Source organism: Ursus arctos, unplaced genomic scaffold (genome assembly GCF_023065955.2).
Source record: "Ursus arctos isolate Adak ecotype North America unplaced genomic scaffold, UrsArc2.0 scaffold_33, whole genome shotgun sequence".
Taxonomy (NCBI): domain Eukaryota; kingdom Metazoa; phylum Chordata; class Mammalia; order Carnivora; family Ursidae; genus Ursus; species Ursus arctos.
This window is the reverse complement of record NW_026623019.1, coordinates 16,542,257-16,565,287: the sequence shown is the minus strand read 5'-3', so window position 1 is coordinate 16,565,287 and position 23,031 is coordinate 16,542,257. Positions and strand designations below refer to the sequence as shown.

At 42.0% G+C, this 23,031-nt stretch overlaps 1 protein-coding gene across 7 annotated transcripts in view; it reads left to right on the top strand.

Moving 5' to 3' along the window:
• PRUNE2 (prune homolog 2 with BCH domain) overlaps window positions 1-23,031 on the top strand; it is a 248,761-nt gene that overhangs the window by 209,947 nt on the left and 15,783 nt on the right. For 6 of the 7 annotated variants that reach the window (XM_048218336.2, XM_048218334.2, XM_048218335.2 and 3 more), the window contains exons 11-15: window positions 1,842-2,042; window positions 10,590-10,763; window positions 16,841-16,943; window positions 17,578-17,709; window positions 18,849-18,935. In XM_048218336.2, coding sequence (XP_048074293.1) covers window positions 1,842-2,042; window positions 10,590-10,763; window positions 16,841-16,943; window positions 17,578-17,709; window positions 18,849-18,935 — 697 coding nt within the window. Of the gene's footprint in view, window positions 1-1,841; window positions 2,043-10,589; window positions 10,764-13,781; window positions 14,936-16,840; window positions 16,944-17,577; window positions 17,710-18,848; window positions 18,936-23,031 lie in introns of those variants that run through there. The other variant, XM_057305532.1, reaches the window with a different exon arrangement.

Genomic DNA, 23,031 nt, shown 5'->3' with positions numbered 1-23,031 from the left:
TAAAATTAAAAATGTGATGTCAGGAAGGCTCAGTATCCTGATTGTTCAAACAGACAGACAAACAAACAAAACCCCTACCTGCCACGGGTTTCCAGCTCAAGGCACATATAAGAAGAATATTAAATTTCCAGTTGCATCCCACTCTCACTTTGTACTGAGGTCACTCCTGTGCACTGTACCAGCTTCAGGAACATGCCAAGATCCCGAACCCTGATTTTATCAGCCAAGCCTAGAATGGAGCAGGAAAAAGCAAGTCGATTATGTATTTATTTATTTTTCAGTCCAAGTATTTAAAGTGCATTTTTCAAAATACTAGTCATGTGACATAATCATTTTTAAATGTTCTCTGGTCAAATAATCTTGGTAGCCACTGTATATCCACACTACTCTTAGAGTTTCACAGTCCACTTGTGAATGATATAGGCTATGATAGTAAGGCTATGGTTGTCCTATATGGTAGTGGTTCACTGCATGTGACTATTTAAATTAATTGAAATTTAAAATAAACTTGAGAAGTTCAGTTCTTTAGTTGCACTGGCTTCATTTCAAGCACCCAGCAGCTATATAGAACATTTCTATCATCACAGAAAACTTTTGGACAGCACTGTTGTGAGAATTTCTGTAATACAGAAACCCAATCTTTTTCAAACTTATGGGTCAATAAAAACTTTTTTCAAATATAATACATAAAAACATCACATGGAACACAGTTTGGGTGATGTTCTATACAGAGAAAAAAGATTTTAATGACAAAGAAACAGAGTCACGTTCCTTAGGGCAAGACCAGAGTTACAATTCCAGAATTGAGAAGTAAACCAGATGGCCTTCCAAAATTTTGTGATTAGGAGTCCTAAACTTTTTTTTTTTTTTAAAGATTTTATTTATTTATTTGACAGAGATGGAGACAGCCAGCGAGAGAGGGAACACAAGCAGGGGGAGTGGGAGAGGAAGAAGCAGGCTCATAACGGAGGAGCCTGATGTGGGACTCGATCCCAGAACACCGGGATCACGCCCTGAGCTGAAGGCAGATGCTTAACCGCTGTGCCACCCAGGCGCCCCAGGAGTCCTAAACTTTCTATTTTAGGGCTAACTTTCTACCATTGTTGAATTGGGATTGACTTGGTTAAAAATGACTTCTCCAGCTCTACTTCCATTAAGTGAAAGTCATAGTAGGAGCACGATACATATTACATGGAGAGGATGGGAGCTACTTCCATGAGCCTTAACACATGAAGACTACCACTTATGATACAGGAACCAATTCCAAGAAATATTAGCGTAAAAGGTAGTGACTACTTGAGCCAATAATGTAATTTGGGAGGCTACCTCAGTTTTATTTAAGAAAAAAAAAATAGAATGCCAAAGAAAGATCACTACAGATCATACACAGAGTTGTCAGGAACTGCAGGGAAGTATTTTGGGGGTGCCCTTGAACATAATAGATGAAGTTCTTATCCTTCATTCCATAGGAGTGAAATCTACAAGAACATTTATGAGACCTGTGTATGCTGAGCTGTTTTTCTTATGCATCATAAAAATTCAATTCATTGTTATATCAGTGTCAAGTTCTCAAATTTGAACAGGGCAGGTCTGAAAACTGGTTTTCTGCTCCTCTAGCAAAGGTTTCCACTTTTTATTTCTACGTGGCCAGGGCGTATGTGGCTGGGACAAGCCAGTGCTGAGGCCTGCTGGTCAAGACAGGGATCCAAATTCCACGTAAGGGTTTTTACCAGGTGTGCCTTTGCTTAAGGGCCTTAAAAATGTTTTACTGGGGCCCACCCACACTGTTGGCAGCCATGTATATGGTCTAGTACTTGATGTTCCTATTTTTTCTCCTTTAGAACCTCCTAATTCTCTGGATCTTAATGACGCTCATCCTCGGAGAATCAAACTCACAGCCCCAAATATCAATCTTTCTCTGGACCAGAGTGAAGGGTCTATTCTCTCTGATGATAACCTAGACAGTCCGGATGAAATTGATATCAACGTGGATGAACTCGATACCCCTGACGAAGCAGATTCTTTTGAGTACACTGGGCATGGTAAGTCGCCAGGTTGTCAAGGCCAAAGTTATGTGAAAAGTGAAAGATTACCTAAGTGGCTGTGGGAACAAACCTCCCGTTTTGTTGCTGGTGGCTCCTTTCTGTGATTTCTAGAAGCTTTTGTTTGTATCTCAGGTCATAGGTGGCTGTGATTGACAGTTTAGAGTGTAATAGAACAGGTATGGTCACAGAGGTCATCCATAGCCGCTGCTCCTTTGTTAAATGCTTATTCTTGGCAGGTCTTGTGCTAGGCACTGAGGTTGAGGGAAAGCCATTACATGCTGTGTTGTAAGAAAATTGGGGCTGGGTTTGCAGAGAAAGAGAATTGAATCTGGAAGATAAAATTTGGAGCAGAGAAATTAGAGCTTACTAACACCCCCTGTCTGGAATGTTCTTCCTTGAAGATCATTCATGGCTGGCTCCTTCTCTTTATTCAGATCTTAATCAGATGTCAGCTTTTCAGAGAGGCCTTCCTTGACCTCTGTCACCAAAGGATCTCCCCACCTCCCAACCTAGTCACTTTCTGTCCCTCTACTTATTTTATTTTCCATGTGTCAGTAATTGAAATCCTATCATTTAACTGTTTGGTTTATGTTTATTGTCTTTCCCTTCCCACCAGAATATCTGCTTTGTGAGGGCAGAGACTTTATGATGTCCATTGCTGTATCCCCAGTAAAATAGGAAGGAAGGTGGGATGGCCTCTGGGTGAAGAATAAAAGGGAAATTAAGTAAGAGTTGCTGGATCAAACACTGACATTCCTGATAGGAATATCATTCTCATTTTAGTTCTTTCACTTGCTCAGTGAAATTGGGTTAAGAAATTATATCCAGAGGCACCTGGGTGGCTCAGTCGTTAAGCATCTGCCTTCGGCTCAGGTCATGATCCCAGGGTCCTGGTGTCAGGTGCCCTGCTCAGCGGGGAGCCTGCTTCTCCCTCTCCCACTCCCCCTGCTTGTGTTCCCTTTCTCACTGTCTCTCTCTCTCTGTCAAATAAATGAAAAAAGTCTTCAGAAAAAAGAAAAGAAAAGAAAGAAATTATATCCAAATACAAGGCATTTGCTTTATAAAATGGAATTACATAATTTCTATTTTACAGGGTGATATTCTCTGACTTCATAATATTTGAAATTCAAAGCAGGAGTATCCTGGCCACAGCTATTGCTTTTATACATCAGGAAAATTATTATGGTCAAAAACCAAATACCGCAATGCAATGATGCCCTGACACTTAACACAGTAAGAGAACATAATTAGGAAATTAGGAAATTCACCAGATTCGCTCATTCATTCAGCCGATGATCATTGAGCCACTGGGACTACCACCGTGACCCGCACGGATTCAGCCCCTACCTTTACAGAGGATAAGCCTTCATTTCCTCAACTCAAAAGAACTGGAAATGGCTAAGTTACCTGTGTGACAGTTTCTTCTGTTTAACTAGAGATTTTCTATTGCACTATGGTTGTCTTCTCCAATTTCCGTAGTTATCTGGGTATTTGACCCTGTAAGTGGAAATACACAAAGAGAATGTGAAAGGTCTTGAGTTCATATTCTTTCTTCTCATCCCCGAGACTCTTCCCCAGCTATTCTGTCCACCCCGGCTGCCCCAGCCCTTTAACTGCTAATATCTTCCCGTATAAAAGAATCATGCCTTGACCCCCATCCCACAGAGGACAGCTGTGGCATGAGCTGGCCCCTCCCTCTCTCCCCCTGCACTTCCCTGTTGCCCTAGAGGGAGCCGTGTCACACCACATCTGAACCTTTTATGTTTATAAATAGCAAAACTGCCAAGCGAAGTGGCGGTGGCTGAACAAACTGGTAATTAAAGCTGCCACTTGCTGACATAGTTCCTTTCATTTAGTCGACACAGTTTTGTTGAAAGAACCAGTTTCACAACCACAACCCTACATTTAGGTCTTAGATTCAGAGGACAGAATTTTAATGTAAGTTGAATTGTAAAGCCCACCTTGATTTTCAAATGAAAGATGTATAGTCAGACGCCGTTTTAAACCAACAAAAACATGAAGCATTGAAAACACAAAGGGTATCAGAGTAGCTTGATTTTATAAACAGGCAGCTATAGATAACAGACTATAGAAGAGAAGTGAGTACATTTTAGTCCCAAAGTAGGAAATAAATGCTTGAAAACAGCACATTTGTGGGTTTCTTCTGTGAGCATTTGGAACCAAGTGTATACCTTCTAAACAAAATTGGAGTTTCAAAGGCACAGTGTTTCCAAACGTTTGGTCAATGATTTCTTTAATGAACCCTTTCAGAGTGCTTCCTCTGCACCAGGATTTGTGCTAGGTGGTTTATAAATATTAGGTATTTTTCTCCTCAGCTCTGTGAATGTCAGCTCTATGGATAGGTATCATGTTTACCCCATTTTAAGATGAGAATACTGAGACATAGGTTAAATAATTTACCTAAGGTCACATAGCTCGTAAATGCCAGAGCCAGCATTCAAACCCTGAGTTGTCGTCTTTGACTTCTGCGCCATGTTGCTTCCCCAGAATATACTGACAATGAGTAGGAGGGGGTCTTTCACTAGATGAGGTTAACACACCGGAAGCCAAGCCTGATGGCCCTACCCATACATTTATTTACATGCCCTTTCATCCAGCCATTTTCGTGACTTCAAGGCTCCTACTTTACCAAGCACTTGAAGAATTTTCATGCCATTTGCCTGTTTCATTCTGTAGCTGATGACCAAGCATTTCTGACAGATTATTTTCCCACAATGTGGTTTTGCTTATGAAATGTTTTTGAATCTCACTCTCAAAAGACATGAAATCGGTTCCACTTCCAAGCAATTTTCTTTGATAATCATGTCCAAATAGTTGGAAAATATCATTCAGTGTACCAATATAATTAAAGCTTGACTTCCTCTGGTACTTACGTGTGCCAAAGATACCAAAAACACGTAGATACCGAAGGATTTAGGAGGTCACTCTTTCAGATTAAGGGAGATCTAGGCTTTTATTTTTTAAAAAAATGCTTTATTTAATACTAATCCTAGAAACTTAAAAATATCCAAAGGTGAGAAAAATGATGATGTATTTCTGTTTTCCAAACCCACCTCAGTTATTTTTTTTACCGTAACTCAGATCTCAGCAAAAGCATTTCGTAGGGGAAATGGAAAAATGATAAAGAATTCTAGCCTGAATATTTCTGATAAGGATGTTGTAAGAAACACTCATGTGCTTTTATATTTTTTGCGCCTAGGCTCCTAAGTGATGGTTAGTGACCACGTTTAAGCTACCTTTTCATTTTTCTTTTTCTTTTTTTTAAAGATTTATTTATTTGAGAGAGCGAGCACGCGAGTGAGAGCATGTGTGGGGGGGAGCAGCAGAGGGAGGGGGGAAGAGAGAGAACCTTAAGCAGGCTCCACGCCCCACGCATCGCCCAACTCGGGGCTCGATCTCACGACCCTGAGATCATAACCTGAGCCAAAGTCAAGAGTTGGAGGCTTAACCGACTGAGCCACCCAGGCACCCCTAAGCTACCTTTTCTAGAATCCCTAATAACAGACAGTTTACAGGGTGAGTAAGGTGCTCCACCATTTTTTCCAGACAATCAGGCAGTCACTTCATTTAACTTCCTCACCTACTATGTTCTCCTGCCCTCACAGCCTGCACGTAACCAGCTTATAAAATTGATTGTTTTAACTACGAATGAACTACCCCTAACTAAAAGAAGTGTTAATCTTATTTTGTTTTACGCACAACCAACCTTATGCCATAGGGTGTGGCCTGCAAGGAGGATTCTTCTCTGTACTGGTGAGTGCTAGGTTTTACAGTCAAACGAACTGCCTCCCTGCTCTTTCTTTGTCACCGAAACAACTCCTTCACTGCATACAGGATGCCTTTCCTCTAACAAGATAAAGTTCAAACAATGTCCGCTAAGATGATTCACATTATCGGTGTCTGATCACAACGTAGAGAGCTAGTCACCTTTTGCAGACACAGGTCCCCGCTGGAGGCTACAGCTGACACCACCTGTAGAGAGTCCATGCTGCACACCAACGATGGATTCCCCACCGCGGTCCGTGCAGCACAGGACATTCGGGAGCTTGTGTACTAAATCATCCCCCAGAGGACAAAGGAAAACGTTCAAATAGACTCCTCCCCAGGGCTTGATTGATTTCACCCGTCACCAGGGCGAAAAGCTGGTTATTAAGGAAAGAAGACAAAGAAAATCAAGCATTTCTCAGCGAAGAGGGCATCAGACCAAAAGTTAAATTTGGAGGCCCTGGGGATAGAGAGTTAAATGAGTCCTGAAATTTTTGAAAATAGAAAATGATGGCCGTGGGGGGGGGGCGCGTTTAGAATAATACAGAAGAATTATGAAGATGGGGAGGATATTGCTAATTCAAAGGAATATAGAAAGCCATCTTTATTTCTTACTAGCTTATATTGTGGACTTTTAGAAATGAACACTTTGAGAATTTCCTGTACCCCTAGCTTTTCAATAATTTCTTTTGCCCGTTTACATCAATCAGAAGAGGTAGGGAAAGGAGAAGGAACCCCAGCACCTTGCCAGCTCTCCTCTCTGAAACAGTAGGGATAACATTTCCTAAAAAGGCCCACCCTCTTATACCAAAAGAGTAATAGTGCTTTAAAAAAATAATAAACTGTAGGAAAATGCTAGTATACATACATATTTTTAGGTAGAAGTGCCCTTTCTTACTATGATACAGTGATCAAAAAACATAAAGACTGGGGCACCTGGGTGGCACAGTCGGCTGGGTGTCTGATTCTTGGTTTCAGCTGAGGTCGTAATCTTGGGGTTCTGGAATCAAGCCCCCATCTGGCTCTGTGCTCAGTGCAGAGTCTGCTTGGGATTCTCTCTCCCTCTCCCTCTGCCCCACCTGCTCTTGCTCTCTCTCTAAAATAAATAAATGTCTTAAAAAAAAACCCATAAAAACAAAAATTAACAGATTCAGCTATACAAAAATATTAAATTTCAGTTTGGTAAAACTATCACTTCAAAAGCTAAGCACAGGGGTGCCTGGTTGACTCAGTCGGTGGAGTGAGCAACTCTTGATCTCAGTTGTGTGTTTGAGCCCCGTGTTGGGTGTAGAGATTACTTAAAAATAAAATCTTTAAAAAAAAAAAGAAAGAAAGAATAAAAGCTAAGCACAAAGCAGGAGAATAATTACAGTGTACGACAAAGTTTTATATAAAGAACTCAACAAATCAATAAGGACCACAATAGGCAGAGGACCTTACAGGTGCCTCCTTGTCGGTAAGAAAAATATAAATAGGGGCGCCTGGGTGGCACAGCGGTTAAGCGTCTGCCTTCGGCTCAGGGCGTGATCCTGGCGTTGTGAGATCGAGCCCCACATCAGGCTCCTCCGCTATGAGCCTGCTTCTTCCTCTCCCACTCCCCCTGCTTGTGTTCCCTCTCTCGCTGGCTGTCTCTATCTCTGTCGAATAAATAAATAAAATCTTCAAAAAAAAAAAAAAAAGAAAAATATAAATAGCCAACAAACACTTAAAAATTTTTACCTTCTTTAATAATTAAACGAATACAAATTAAAAGAACCAAGAGACAAGTTTCACCCTGAATTGTCAAGGGTTAAAACCTTTGCTCTCCTCCAGAGTTTTTGTTAGTGTGAAGAAATGACTACTCATATATTTTGGTGTCATATATTCAAAAATACCCGTGAAAACTGTAAGTCCTTATAGCCTCTGAGCCCCCATCCCACCGCTAGGAAGTTAACCTATAGCAGTATGTGCACAGGTGAGGCAAGATACCTGCACAAAGATACTTACTGCAGCAAATTCTTTATGAGAACAACAACAAAGGAGGATAAAATTAATTTCCATCACTGTGGGATTGATAAACTAAAAAACATCAGTTAAATGGAATATTCTAGGGCTCCTTTTTAACATAAGCAGGGTTTAGGAGCACCAAGCTGGCTCAGTCGGATGAGCCTGTGACTCTTGATCTCAGGACTGTGAGTTCGAGCCCCACGTTGGGGATAGAGATTACCAAAAATAAATAAATAAATAAACCAAAAAAAAAAATTACAGGGTTTATAGTCACTGAGATGAAAAGAAGCTTGTGCTATATGTTTAGGTAGGAGCACATTATAGAAGAATACGTATAAAATATTCAGAATAGAGGGGCGCCTGGGTGCCTCAGTCGGTTAAGCCTCTGCCTCCGGCTCAGTCTGTGTTCCCAGGGTCCTGGGGTCAAGCCCCGTGTGTGGCTCCCCGCTTAGCAGGGAGTCTGTTTCTCCCCTTCTTCTGCCGCTCCCCCCCGTGCTCGCTCTCTCTCAAATAAATAAATAAATAAATAAAATCTTTTAAAAAAAACACATAGTAGGGAGCACCTGGGTGGCTCAGCTGGTTGAGCGTCCTACCTTTGATCTCAGCTCAGGTCTTGATCTCAGCTCGGGTCTTGACCAGGTCGTGAGTTTGAGCCCCACATTGGGCTCCATGCTGGGTGAGGAGCCTACTTTAAAAAAAAAAAAAAAAAAGAACATGCAGAATATATAGACTAATCATACTTGGGGGGAAAGTATGCTTGTACCCATGTACATAATAAAAAGAATACACAGCAAACAATGAGTGAGTGGCACTGGGGATTTTTGCGGTTTTGATGGACAATGTCTGCATTGTTTGAACTTTTATTAGCATTTTATGTTTATAACCAGAAAAAAGAATACAGTATACAAGTTTTTTCAAATGAGGTAGCTTCAGTAAAAGCATGCAGAAAACCAAACAGTCACCCCACATAGAGCAGCTGGGTCCAGCTAGCACAGGCCAGAAAGTCCCAAATAAGGAGAAAGGGGCTGGTGGATGGTGTTTGTTGCAGGGCAGAGCGTGTATGGACAGGAACACTGAAGACAAGCCCCCATCAGAGCCCAGAGTTCTGAGGGCACTGAGACCAGATGGAAAACAGGGTCCCAGGAAGGGAGCAAAGATAAGCATCTAGGGGCCCTCAGCCAAAGGAAGGGAGAAACAGGAAGGGATTCCAGACTGGGAGTCCAGCGCAGATGGATGGATTTGCGCCAGTGACGCAGAGCTTGGTCTGAAGCCAGAAGCTGTCCTAAGTAAGATGAGAGCTGGTGGGAACGCAGAGGGAGGCAGGCTCTGTAGGTGGTGGTAGCTGTTGGTGTTGGCAAAAAGGGCTAGGATTGCTTCCCAGCTGGATTTCAGTTTGCTGTTCTAAGTCACAGGTAATTAGACACGTTCGAATGTGTCTTGAGGAGTCTTCAGAGCATGATGGCTTTGTTGTGGTCTCCTTACCAATTACCTGTATTTTCAGGGGCTTGTCCAAGCTGTCCTTTATTTACCCATTTGCCTCCATTTTCACTGAGTGCTCTATGCAGGTTTCCAAGCTAAGTGTGGAGTTGGTTGGTGAGGGTGAATAATAAAGGTGGTTCTGGCACAATTTCTTGGCCCAAGGAATTCCCAGCCTGGTGGTAAAATCAAGAGAATGAGACAATCACACATTTGGGGTATAGTGATAGCAAACTAACTCAAAGTCAGTTTTTGTGTGGGCATGTCTACGATAATACCTACTACTGTGCCTGACACGTGGTAGATATCTAATGAAGTATTACTGTTCTTATTATCGAAGCGCCATAAACCGAATATAAGTAAAGTACAATATAAAGCAAAGGTCCTTTCCCATGAATGCAAAAATAAGAATGATAATATCTCATAGAGTTATTGGGAAAGTTAGGAATAATCTTTTCCTTCAAATTACTTAAACATGTAAAGAATAAACACTGTTAAACTCTACGAGCAGTTGAAGTAAACATGAAAACAATTGCTGCTTATCCATTTTAAAAAATTTAACACCGTTGTTGGTTTTTTTTTTTTTTTGGATGCACAAGAGTGGGTAGTAAATGTTTCTCCAAAGAATGTTCAGTGGACTTTTTTATTGTCATGTGCACCCACAAATAGGAGTGTTATGAATTTTTGGCCTTGGAGCATTTCTGGTCTACAAAGTTGTTTGTTTCTTGCTTAATGTAAAATCTTTCTGTAGCATATTTTGAAAAATCCATTGGAAGTAATACCATATTTCTCAAATTTGCTCCCAATAGGGAAGGGGGCTCAATTTCTTTGTAAGAGTCACAGAGTGGTGGGGGGAGAGGGGGTCTAGGCTGGTGGTATCATCAAGAAACTAACCACTTAGGATATATTAGGATATGTGGCCCAAGGAAAACAAAATTATCTGGGCCTGATAAATCGCCTTTTATCCCACGAGAAAGGTCCCCAGTCTTCAACCTGTATGATCAAGGATGAATTGGTACCAGCCTGTACTCCCTAGGTCACTGACACAAGGCAGCTCTAGCCCTGCACCTATCCCCACCCTCAGCTTGGTCTTAGCGTGGATTTGATTGTTCAGTTAATCCATCGATAAACAGGACTTCATGGAACATCCTTTATGTGGTGACGATGGTGTTCAGCTCTGTAAGAGTTGTGTCAAACAGGGAGTGCCCTCAGGTTGGCTCTGCCAGGAGATAGCTCGTTGAACTGCCTCAACTGTGGAGTCTTGCTCTTCAGTCCTTCTCTGTGCTTCACTTCCAGAGGGTTCCACATCTAACAAAGATTCTGGCCAAGAGTCAGAGTCTATTCCAGAGTATACGGCAGAAGAGGAGCGCGAGGACAACCGGTTGTGGAGGACAGTGGTGATTGGAGAACAGGAACAGCGGATTGACATGAAAGTCATCGAGCCCTACAGGAGAGTCATTTCTCATGGAGGTAGTCGAGCTCTTTGTGAATCGGGGAGGTGGGGACCAGGGCAGCCATGTTTTTTTTTTTTTTTTTTAATTAGAAAATGAAACTAGGGTTCTCTGCATCATGACATCCTCAAAACCCTATTTTGCAGTCAATATTCAGGGGACTGTAGAATTAAGTACATTACATCAGACTCAATTCTATAAACATTGCAAAGCCTATGTAAAAAATAGCTTTCCGATGTGAAAACTGCTTTTCACACCACATGTCTGACAGCTATAATCTTCTGGGCAAATTTCTTGAGAACTGTAGTTGTCCAATTTAATAATGTCTGTTTGGAATTCATATGGGTCAGTTATAGGGTATTTTTTTTTTGAAATATAGTTAACATAAATATTAGTTTCAAGTGTACAACATAGCGATTCGACACTTATATTATGAAATGCCCAACAAACTTCCAGTTATAAAATAAATAAGGCATGGGAGTGAATAGTACAGCACAGGGAATATAGTGAATAATGTAATGGTTTTGTACGGTGAGGGATGGTGACTACACTCACCGTGGTTGTAGGGTTTAACTGAATGGCTTCCGAGTCTATACCACCATGGCCTGTAGTAAGATCACCACCCCAGAGGTGCTTCTCATAACAAAATGGTCTTTTGAATCCTCTCAGAAGCTTTAGGAAATCTCTTTGGACGACTCCTGGTCGTTTTTTCCCCTCCCTGAAGTTCGCTTTTCTAGAGACTCCATTACATCCGGGCCTGACAACAGGCATTTCCGGTGAAAGCCCCCACCTGCTTTGGGAGGGACAAGGGGGAGAGAAAACCTGTGTTCCGTATTTCCAGTGCGTTTTAGGAGCTCCGGGAGCCTTGATTAATTTTGGAATCACAAAAAGTCAGATGAGCACAAGCAACACATTTAATGTTGTCAACTTCAGAAAACGGCTTTTTTTTTTTTTTCCTGCTGCATGCGCTCCTTTCCTGCAGGCCTGAGGCACCACCCTAAACACTCAGCCGCTCCAGAAAAAGTGTAAGCTGACAAGGCAGTTGTTGTTCTCGCTTCCCTAACAAGGACAGGGAAATAAGCGTCTTGGTGCTGCATTAAACCCATAGCTTTTGTTTTCTAACGAGCAGAAGGACATTTTTGTTTTTTCAAACTTCCCTCCACCGGCCGATTATCCATCTTCCATCCACACATTGCTCCCTTCACGTAAGTATCAGGATCAGCCAGGGATCCCCACCTTGAGAATAAAAGAAAATGCCCATGGGTGCCCCTGGCCATGACCTTCCTTCCCATGACCTCACTCTTTGTGACCTGAAATGCTATTAGGGCCCAGTGACAGCTGCTGTGGGGCTGGAGGCAGTGTCCTCTAAGGGAAACCTTCCCACAGCCCTGCAGAAGGAGAGCTGGCCGGCTCTTGCTGAAGGGGACAGACCACGGGCCATATTGTCGACCCTTCGTTCTTATGACGAAAACCACAACCCGAACATCATCCCAGATCTTCCCGGAAGCTCATCCCTCCTTTGCACCACCCACCGGGTATTTTGGGTTTGTGTGCTTTTTGGAAATAAAAGACAAAACAAAACAGAGGCTGATGATAAAAACAGCCTGTGCCCATTCCAAAAAAGGTCAAAAACGGTGGAAAAGTCTGTCGAAGTAAATCAGAGTCACCCAGGGGTAGATAATCCATGTGAATGTTTACCACTCTGGTCTTAAATGAAGAGCCCTTTTGTTGTGAAGAAGAGGCCTCCGGGCTTCCCTGTCTTCCTGAGGCCGGATTAGGTCTCATTTCCCCCGCAGACTCACCTGCGTGTTCTTTCAGCCACAGTGAAAGCAGGTGGGTGGGGTGGGAGGGTTGAGCCCATCCGTCTGCAGACCTGTTGCCCGAATCAGAAAAGAGCGATTAGCGTCATCCACACAGTAAGGTCAAAACAAAGCCACTGCTTCTGCCTCTCACCCTCTCTGTGACAAGTCAGCCCACGCCGCAGGGATAACCTGGTTTGCTGTGCCCTGCCTCCCTGCCACCTCCTCCCCTGGCATCCGCGCCCCTCCGTTCTGTGTCCGTGAGCTCGGTCTTGTCCGTGTGACTGTCCCGTTTGCGTGGAAGACAAGGCCGCCTTTCCTCTGCCCAGCTGCGCCCCGGCCTTCTCCAGGCGCCGGCCTGCATGAGTGTGCCTCTGGCTGTCCCCACCCGTCGGGAACGGCCGCGAGACGCCGCCTCTTCTCATCCCACCCCCCAGCAGCTTTTGCGCTCCGTAGGTAAAGACAGTTTAGATTTTACTTCTGAATTTGCCAAAGCTCGGCCCGCTGTGTTGGAAGCTGACACGACTTTCTTAGACCTTCAGGATCATCAGGCAGTCCTCCCTAGAGACCAGTCCATTGCATTTGGGATCCTGGCTTCTGATGAGCGCTCCATAGTGGGCATAGGTCTCGTCTGGGTGTCTGGCATTTTGCTCTGACGAGCTTTTCCCTTTGAGGCCAACAGGAAAGGGGCGGCGGTACAGTGCTCTGTGCAGCATAACTGCAAGATGGGGGTGATTAAAATCGCTGTCTCACTTGGCTGCAAAGCCAGGCTCAGCCAAGCGTCCGTGCCAGTTGGGCACAGGCATGAAAAGTATGGGGACAAATAATTCAATCTTCAGCTTTGGTGACCTTGATAGGAGCTATTGTAAGAGGCCTTGTACGCAGTAGAGAAGAAGAGTTCAAGCCCTGTCTTTGTTGCTAATTATCCTATGACCTTGGTACATGACCTAACTTCACAGGCCTCAGCTACTTCATCAGTCAAGAGAGGGTGACCTCAAAGCCAGGGTCACCTCCCATGAGCCCCTGGGCAATATTCCTGTTATCTGCTTCAATGAAAGAACAAAGAGAGGTCTGGGTGGGTTCTGATCCACAACAGTGTGGGGTCACGTTAATGCCAGAAACTGGCTTTTTTGACCTTGGAGTGGAGGATGCGTTTAGATAACCTAGGACCGTCACACCAAAGCATTATAATGAGAAGTTTCCTTTCTTGTTTCTTTACTTCTCTTATTTCATTATAGGAGATTCAGGTAACTTCTCTGCAGTGTTGCTGGACAAATGGCCCCGGAAAGAATGAGGAGAAGAGTTGCAGGCTGGTGTGTGTGTGTGTATGTTTTGGTTGCGACTGTGACGTCTTCCCTTCTCTCTCCATTCCATTTGCTGGCCAGCAAACTTGTGTTACGTCCCTTCCCTCTCTGTGCTACCTCAGGTAAGGTTTGCATGATCGCCACAGAGGCTCTCAGGAGGCCCCGCGGTGGGATTGCACGTGTACTTCCGCACATACACCCCGGACTCAACTCTGGTTACTGAGAAGGGAGTCAGATAAAATACATGTTTTAAAAAACCGAACTTCAGATGAATTATTCAACTGCTGGCAGCCAACTTGACTTGAGAAAGCTGCATATTTAACATAGAAATGGGCTTAGCTGACCCCCTCGAAGGCATCTGTGAGGGACAAAAAGCAAGTGGGACTACTCATTCCAGTGACCACCTCTGCCAGCAGTGCTGATGGGAAGTATCTCCAGAGCCTAACAGCAGTGGCACCCGACCTTGGTTGGGAAGGAAAACTTCCAGGAAGACATCTTTTTCTTCTAATGCCTTTCTGACATCTTAGGTCTTCCCTCCTCCTGTTCTCTTCCTCCGTCTTTTGCCTCTTTCTTCCCTTCCTACAGCTCCTCTGCCCAAAAGTACAAAAATCCACCTTCATTTGTAAATTTCAGGAAATTTTCTATAAAGAAAAGACATTCCTGACTTAGACAGTGACCGGGAGGTCGCGAGTTGATTCTTAAGTGTTCCTTCAAATACGCGAACCTGAATGAACGCGACACCACAGCATTCCAGGGACAGACACACTGACACAAAGAGCTGAAATGCCATTTTGACTTCTGAAGTGCTGTTTATAAACCTCAGACTGTCCTTTAAAAAAAAAAAAATCTTAGAAATTCTCCAGAAACAGAAAAAGAAATCAAAGTAGCTGAGTGGTCATGATCTTGAAATTATCGTGACACCCCGGGGCCAGGCAGCTACTCCTAGAAAGATGCTTTTGAAAGGATGCTTCTGTACTTGTTTTTAAGTTGGGTTCATTTCCTCTGTTATCTCTTTTAATAGACCCGGTCCTGGTCATTGTGCTGAGTCTAAATTGCATAGCTTTGTGTTGTTAACATTAGCGGAGCAAAGCCACCTTATCTTTTGTGGATTTTCATTCGGTTATGAATCTTCTTAAGAAGATTCTTCTTCTTAAGAAGAAGATTAAGAGTCGAATAGACTCTTCTTTTATTAAAATATATCTCCTGCCATTTTCCTTCACATCTCACTCAGAAAAGAAGTTGGTAAATACCTGCATGTTGGAAAAGACGAAACAAGGTGAATAATCCATAGGGAAGCTACCCCAATCCGGTTTTGCAAACAGGCATTACATCAGGTGTATACTTACGTAGGTAGCATCTTCTAAGACATGGAGAGTCAACACTGTATACAACAAGCTCAGATTAGTCATACACACAAACCCATAATTTGATATATTTTTAGTTGGTATCACTCTCTGCCCCCACCTCTTTTGTGGTCGTGTCATGCTGTCTTTGTAGAGAACATCTTATTAAACTGCTTTTCAACAGTTAAGCCCATCCAAGTCTATATCCAGCCAGTATTTTACTGCCATGTAATCACCAGAGGGGTATTTCGAGTCCTGAAAAAAAATGAAACGCACTGAGTTCTGATGAGGCTGGCGGGTATGTCCTATCCGCCTACTCAGAGCTCTAAGGCAATCTCTGTTTCATGATTCTGAAATCCAGAACTGTGTTGTAGGACGGAAATGCCAAGCGCTGAAAAAGGGAGATTAAAAAATGAAAACACAGCGAGGCGCCTGGGTGGCTCAGTGGGTTAAGTGGCCGACTCTTGACTTCTCGGCTCAGGTCATGATCTCAGGGTCGTGAGATCGAGCCCCGTGTCGGGCTCAGCGCCGAGCATGGCGCCTGCTCAGGATTCTTTCTCTCCCTCTCCCTCTGCCCCTCCCCCAGTGCGTGTGTGTGAGCTCTCTCTCTAAGATAAATCTTAAAAAAAAATGAAAACAGTGCATTGCTTCCATTTTTAAGTCTCAAAGACACGTGAGAGTCCACACATTAACCTGTGGGATTTGACCAACAGCTGCCATGAGTTTCAAAGATGAGCTCTGAGGGAATGTGGAGCTTTAAGAATGGGACAGAGCTTTCAGATGTGGGTGAAATGGCCTGAGATGTCCCTATATTTTCCTTGACTCTTAGGAGTTCCACACTTGCCTTTTCTCAGCACCACATGCAAGTAGACCTCTACCTCCGCTCCCCATGTTACCCGGAAGTAATTCTCAAGTTCTCCCCAAAGCATGTACTTTCATAGAATTCAAAGGGAGGTCAGCTTTAACCAGGCCCTTCTTGAGTTTCCTCCTTTTTAAAAAGAGGGGGCTCTGAATTCTGTGCTGAGTTATTCTAGGCCTGGCCAGAGCTTGCCGTGTGTCTCTGTACTATCTTTTGAATCTGGAGACCCCAGGGATGCTACAGGCAAGTGAACCAATCCTCAAAATCAAGATAAAGGTGCTTTACTTGTCAGCTTACTAGTCTCTGGTCACTGGAGGATATGCATCTGATTATATTGTAGTTCCGTAACTAGATTTTCCCTTTAAATTAGCCAGAGTCTAAAACTGAAAAAAGCTAGAGAGGATCAAACAGAACGTCTCAGCCAGTAAGGGACAGAAGCATTATACAAATTAGAAACCTGTAAGTCAAACCCCCATCCTTTGGTAAGTTGAATATTTATATACCCCATTCATGACGATGGACAACACATATAGTCGTCCGTAACAAATGGATACCCTATATATGCAAATATATTCGCACTGTATATTTAAGACTCTGTAAAACATACACTTTACTGAAAAGTAGGTTTGTGTGTTTCTACGTGTAGAAGTGTGGTCTATATACTACTCACTGAAGGATGTATCTATTCCATACACACACTTGTCAAGGCTTCCAGATTTGTCCTTTAGGTTAAATATTATCTTATTAAGAGCTTTCAGCTGGTTACAAATGTCTTTTTGTTTGTCCCCCAGGCTACTATGGGGACGGCCTAAATGCCATCATTGTGTTTGCTGCCTGTTTTCTGCCAGACAGCAGTCGGGCGGATTACCACTATGTCATGGAAAATCTTTTCCTGTGAGTGATACTTCTGACAAAGTGCTTCGAGTGAATGTCTGTGGCATGTCATGGCAGATAGAGCATCTTTAAGAAGAGGAAATAGATGGTGTAGAATATTCCCAGCCTTTGATGAAAAGTCAGTGAAATCTCTGTCAAGGAATATTGCTCAAGAGGCAAAACCTTTAAAAGAACACTTCTGTCAGCAGCATGAATAGAAAACAAAACGAACACAGTGTTGCCTGCACTCTAAAATTCTGTAACATTTCCTTTGGGTAAAGTGTTATTTTCGTTCCTCAATAACACGCTCTTATTCAGCTGATGATAACCCAGGTTCACTTATAGCATTCACTGGGGCTCTTGGTATATGATAACACTGTTGACATTTTTGAAATTCAGGTTCTAACCTATACATTTTTTGAGCGTACCTGCATTAAAAAGAGAGAGAGAGAAGGTAACCATACACATAATTGAGCAATACTCTCAGAGAAATAATTTTAGGAAACTGCATTCTTTTCAAGGTAAAGAGGTCCTATGCACAACCATTCTTCAATGTCATACTCCCTATAATTTAAATGTTAAATCATTAGAGTGTAAATAAGATGAACTGTTTCACGTGGGAAATGAAAACACTCCTCTTCCTTCCTGTGATCAGGTATGTAATAAGTACTTTAGAGCTGATGGTAGCTGAGGACTATATGATCGTGTACTTGAACGGCGCGACCCCGAGACGGAAGATGCCAGGGCTGGGCTGGATGAAGAGATGCTACCAGATGATTGACAGGCGGTATGTGGGCGCCATTATTTAATCCCCGTTTGACTTCCTCGGTAACTCCCATTTCTAATTCCCTGTCGCGTGCCAAGAACGTGATCACGTTTTAGGAACACCAAATTATGCAGAATTGAGATAATTAATTATAAATCTGTAAAAATATTAATAAAAGTGTCCCTTGATGCCCCAAATCTGAAATAAATCTAGATTTTGTTAGATGTTGTCATCTCAGACCTGATGACCGAGTCTGTTCCAAACTATGCGTGTGCCTTTGCCACATAGAGGTGCAGCTGATGCTGATAAGCCAGAGTAGCCATGACTCTTTACTGGTTTCATGTGATCCTGACGCTGGCTATGTGCACTGGCACGGTTTGGGTTTGGGCCACTGTTGTTGCTCTTATTTCATTATTCACTGATACTTCAGGTTAACCACCAGCCCATTTGGTGCTTTGGTGCACCTTTTCCTCAAGATACTTTACTTCCACCCATACTGGCTTGACTGGAACAAAACATGTTATATTGCCAACCATGGGAAAAGTATCATAAACATACAAACTTATGGTGTCTGTGATAAGTGTGGCATTCCCTTAGAGGTGGCTCCTTGCTTGATCTGATATTAACCAAGATCCAGTCAATGATCCAAACACTTATAAAGTAGCATCACTAAAGCTGAAAGACATGCCTGAATGTCAGGAACGTTAAAATGGTAACCTGACGCCAAACAACCACATGATACACTGTTAGTTGTTTCATAATATAGAAGAAGAAACCAAGGCTTAGTCGATCAAATAAATTGGCTAAGTTGTTAGTACGACTGTGTTCTTTTCAAAATAGTAAAGATAATGCTGGCAAAAATGAAAAGCATTGTTAAGCAAAAATACACCATGAGAGTTCTAGATTTAAGCTCTCTAGAAATACAGCCATTCTATTTTACATGGATTCCTATAGGAACATGAAGTTGGCATCAAACAAGTTATAAATGATATCTCAGAAAGTATTTTTTTTAATTAATCAATGGTCATTCTATACCTTCCCATCGGGTAACTTACCTAGAACTCTCTAATATCATAATATTCTTATTTGGGGATATACCTTCTGTTTTAACTCCTACTGGAAATGGGTTATGAGTAATTCTTTTTCTTTTTTTAAAACAGGTTGCGAAAGAATTTGAAATCATTCATCATTGTTCATCCGTCTTGGTTCATCAGAACAATCCTTGCAGTGACACGACCTTTTATAAGGTATGTTGTTACTGTAGAAAAAGTAAAAGTACTACTAGTAGTTTTCCAAAATATGTCCTATAAACAAGAATTCATAAACTGAGAGAGTATTTAGGAAGACATGTTTTGCTTCCGGCTTTCCTGGAAAGATATTTTGGACGATCTAGCAAGAAACCCTAAGTAAAAGTGAGCATTATTTTATAATGACTGTTTTCCCCTTACAAACATGAACTCTGTATTGCTTGCTGTAACACAGAAGAGGAAGTGGTGGGGTTTCTGTGCCACATTACAGAAGGGTAGATAATACTGTTAAAGTGATAGGGTATTTTGTAGAGAATAGAAAAGGCAGCCCAACACAGCAATGGAAAATAAAGACAAACCAAGGACGGAATCAGGAGCAATGGCTCTTGTCCTTCTTCTTCTGAGCAACTGTCATGTAGGCCGCCGAACTTCGGGAAGGAGGCTGGGCAGCCATTTTGAGAGCTTTTTTGATTGCCCACGCGCAGTCTTGGTTTCAATTCAGTTCAATTCAGTGAATATTTATTCACCATCTATGTTGTGTTAGATACCGTATAACCTTACATTTTGGGGAAGCAAAGAAAAATCAAACATGCGTCATAATGCAGTAAGACTTGGAACAGTTAAATGAAAGGGACAGTATGTATTTCCTAGAGAGCTTTCAAGTAAAATACGGTCTTACCCAACATCCGGATGCAGATTAGATCAATTGAAAGTTTTCTGTTTCAGAGTTGCTAATGAATTTCTAAGAACCATTCTGATCACTTCTGGAGGGGGAAAAAAAAACTGAAAGTTAAAATCCTTTATTTATTTTTACATAGTTTCCTGTGCCTTCCAGATCCATCCTTCTATGTTCAGTGTGCACTTACATAGATGTAGCATTTCCATCTCCTACTTCCAACAATTGAGTAGCATCATTCGACCTAGTTTTCCTGTGGCAAAGTTTAGTTCTTGACCATACTGTGTTCACTTGCTTTAAAAAATAATATGAAAAAATAATATGAAATATTTAAGGTATACAAAAAGCCACTTATTTTAATAATAGAAAATGCTTTGACAGGGGAGTAGGAATGAATGCACACTGAAGAGTTATAAAAAGTTTAGGGGCACCTGGGTGGCTCAGTCGGTTAAGCATCTGCCTTCGGCTCGGGTCATGATCTCAGGGTCCTGGGATCAAGTCCTGTGTCGGGCTCCCTGCTCACCCCTCTCCTGCTCCCCCTGCTTGTGCTCTCTGTCAAATAAATAAATAAAATCTTAAAAAAAAGAAAAAAGTTTAATGGTAGGTGCCTGGCTGGCTCAGGTGGTAGAGCATGCGACTCTTGATCTCAGGGTTATAAATTAAAGCCCCACATTGGGTGTAAAGATTACTTAAAAATAAAAAAAAAAAATTTTAAGTTTAATGGATAAAGAAAGTAAACACTGGTGTTCATATTCATTCACTGATGTCTGTTTAATAGTTTAGGTGTAATAATTATAAAACAAATAAGTTCCTTGATAAATAGCCAAACATTTGTTGCTGTAAGACTACTGAAAAATAATTATAATTCAACATTATTTCTTGAAGGGAGCTTCAAGATATTAAGTCCAGCAATAATAAAATTATAGCAAATAGCATTATGGTAAATTACAGAAAACAATGGCTTACAGTTATTGAGTATTTACAGGCATTATTTCATTTACTTGTAATGACAGTCCTCTGAAGGAGGTTCTGTTTACAGTTTCCCTTATTTAGGAAAAGTCCCTGAGGTTCAGGGAGGTCAGATAAATTGTCTACGGCAAGAGCCAGCAAACCCGTTCTGGAAATATTTTAGGTTGTCTGGTCCATCTGGTCTCAGTCACAGTTGCTCGGCTCTGCTAGGTCGAAAGCAGTCATAGACAGCATGTAGGTAAGTGTGGCTGTCTTCCAATCAAACTTGACATAGGAACACTGAAGTTGAATGTCTTAAAATTTTTTACATGTCACAAGATAGTCTTGTTTTGCTATTATTTCAAATATTTTTTTAAAAATGTAGAACCCATTCTTAGGCGGAGGACTGTAAAAAAAACAGCAAGCTGGCTTTGACCCATGAGCTATACTTTTCCAACCCCAGGTCTGATGTAATATAGCCAATAAACAGTAGACTTGGGCTTTGGACCCAATTGTCTGCCTCACTGTAAAGAAAACACACGTTAAGCACTTAAACATTGTATCCTACAGTCTCATATCCTGTGAAACCCTCTTTAAAGATCCAACCAGTTTTTAGACCTGAAAAAAGAGGTCACTAAATGTATTCTAGGTCTTTTCCCCACTGAAGGGTAGCTCCTATCATAGAGGTAGATGGGAAATTCATTTTTTTTTTTTATGTGAGGTAGAGATTGAGAGATTAATTAGCTCAGTTGCTGTCCTCAGAAAGCTCAGGGCCTAGCAGCTGACATAGGCAGACAAGTAAGCAGTTACAATCCAGGGTACCACTGTGGGGTGATAACTCAGGGCTCAGCTGAGTTTGGGGTAGCAGGGGGAGTAAAGGCTGAGGGTCTGCGTCAAGAGAGGCATTCCAGAAGAATGAGCCATCAAGGTGAATTTTGAAGAACCGACAGGACTGGTTAGCTGAAACCTGGTAGAAACAGCAGGTGCAAACACATCAAGAAGACAATATGGCGTGTTCGGAGAACTGTACATTCTAATTAACATAACCCTGGAGCTGGAAGCTTCCCCCGCTACCCACTCCATCTTTTATCAAACCTGAATTTAGCTCAGAAAGTCCAGGGGAAGGAAGAGGCCGCATGTAACGTATCACTGGTGGTGTGTGTTACCCACGACTTATCAGGAGGCCTACAGGTGACTGGATGGAGACAAAAGTTACTCACAAGTCACAGCCAGTGGCCCAGGGTCAAACTGCAAGTACATTGTGAGAGAGAAATCTAGAGAGAAATGACCCTGCAGACGCTTCCTTCTAGAATGCTCAGTAGTTGAACAGGAGGCAGACAGCTCTGTGTGGTCAGTAGACTGGGGGAGGTCTTTTCATGGGAAACTCTTCAAGAAAGTTCAGTGCTCGGTCAAGTTCCCTTTCAAGTGGAATGATACATTTTAAAAATTAGTTTGCGATTATATACAAATGCCTTCTTCTTATAAAACATCCAATCATTAAGGATAAGACCAAGTTTTTCCTTCAACAACTACCAGCTCCTGTCCCTCACTCCCTTCCCAGAGGCAGATTCCTTGATCAGTTTCAGTGGTATTTCATGTTGTTTTCGGTACATTTACACACATCTAACATGATAATGTTTAGGTGAAAGCTGTTTGTAATTCAGCTCCAGTTACCAGAACATGTTTTCGAACATTGGTCCATCTGGAACGAACTCTCCAGCTAAAACTTAAAAGAAGAAAAAAACTAATATATATATATACACTAACATATATATTCATATATATATATTTATATATATATATATATAAATGTATATATATTTAAGCCAAAACCTTAGGAGGAAAATGAGTTTACATATATTTTAAAAATAGATCAACCTTGATAGATTCTGAAAGAACTAATGACAAGATTTTTGTTTGGTAAAAACAAATAAACAAGCAAACAAAGCCAAACAAACCATAAACCAGTGATTCTGGAGAGTGGCGAGAACCACCGAGGGGCCATGCCATTGTGGTGGAGAGTGTAGACTCTGGGTGGGGGATGGGTGAAATCGGTGATGGGGATTAAGGAGCGCAGGTCAGTTGTGATGAACACCACATGACGTATGGAAGTGTGAATCACTATGTTGTCCACCTGAAACGAATATAACACTGTAGGTTAACTAACTGGAATTAAAAGAAAAACTTAGAAAAAAAAAATCAGTGTAGACTTTATAGTCACACTGCCCTGAGTTTGAATCCAGGCTCTATCACTTACTAAAGGTGAGACCTTGGGCAGATACTTAACTCCCTGTGTCTTGAGTTTCTTTGTCTTTAAAAAGAGAATAATGGGATGCCTGACTGGCTCAGTCAGTACAGCATGCGACTCTTGATCTCGAAGTTGTGAGTTCAAGCCCCACCTGTGGCATAGAGTTTACTTTAAAAAAAAAAAAAAAGACCACTAGGAGCATCTTTTTAAAAGAGAGAGAAGAA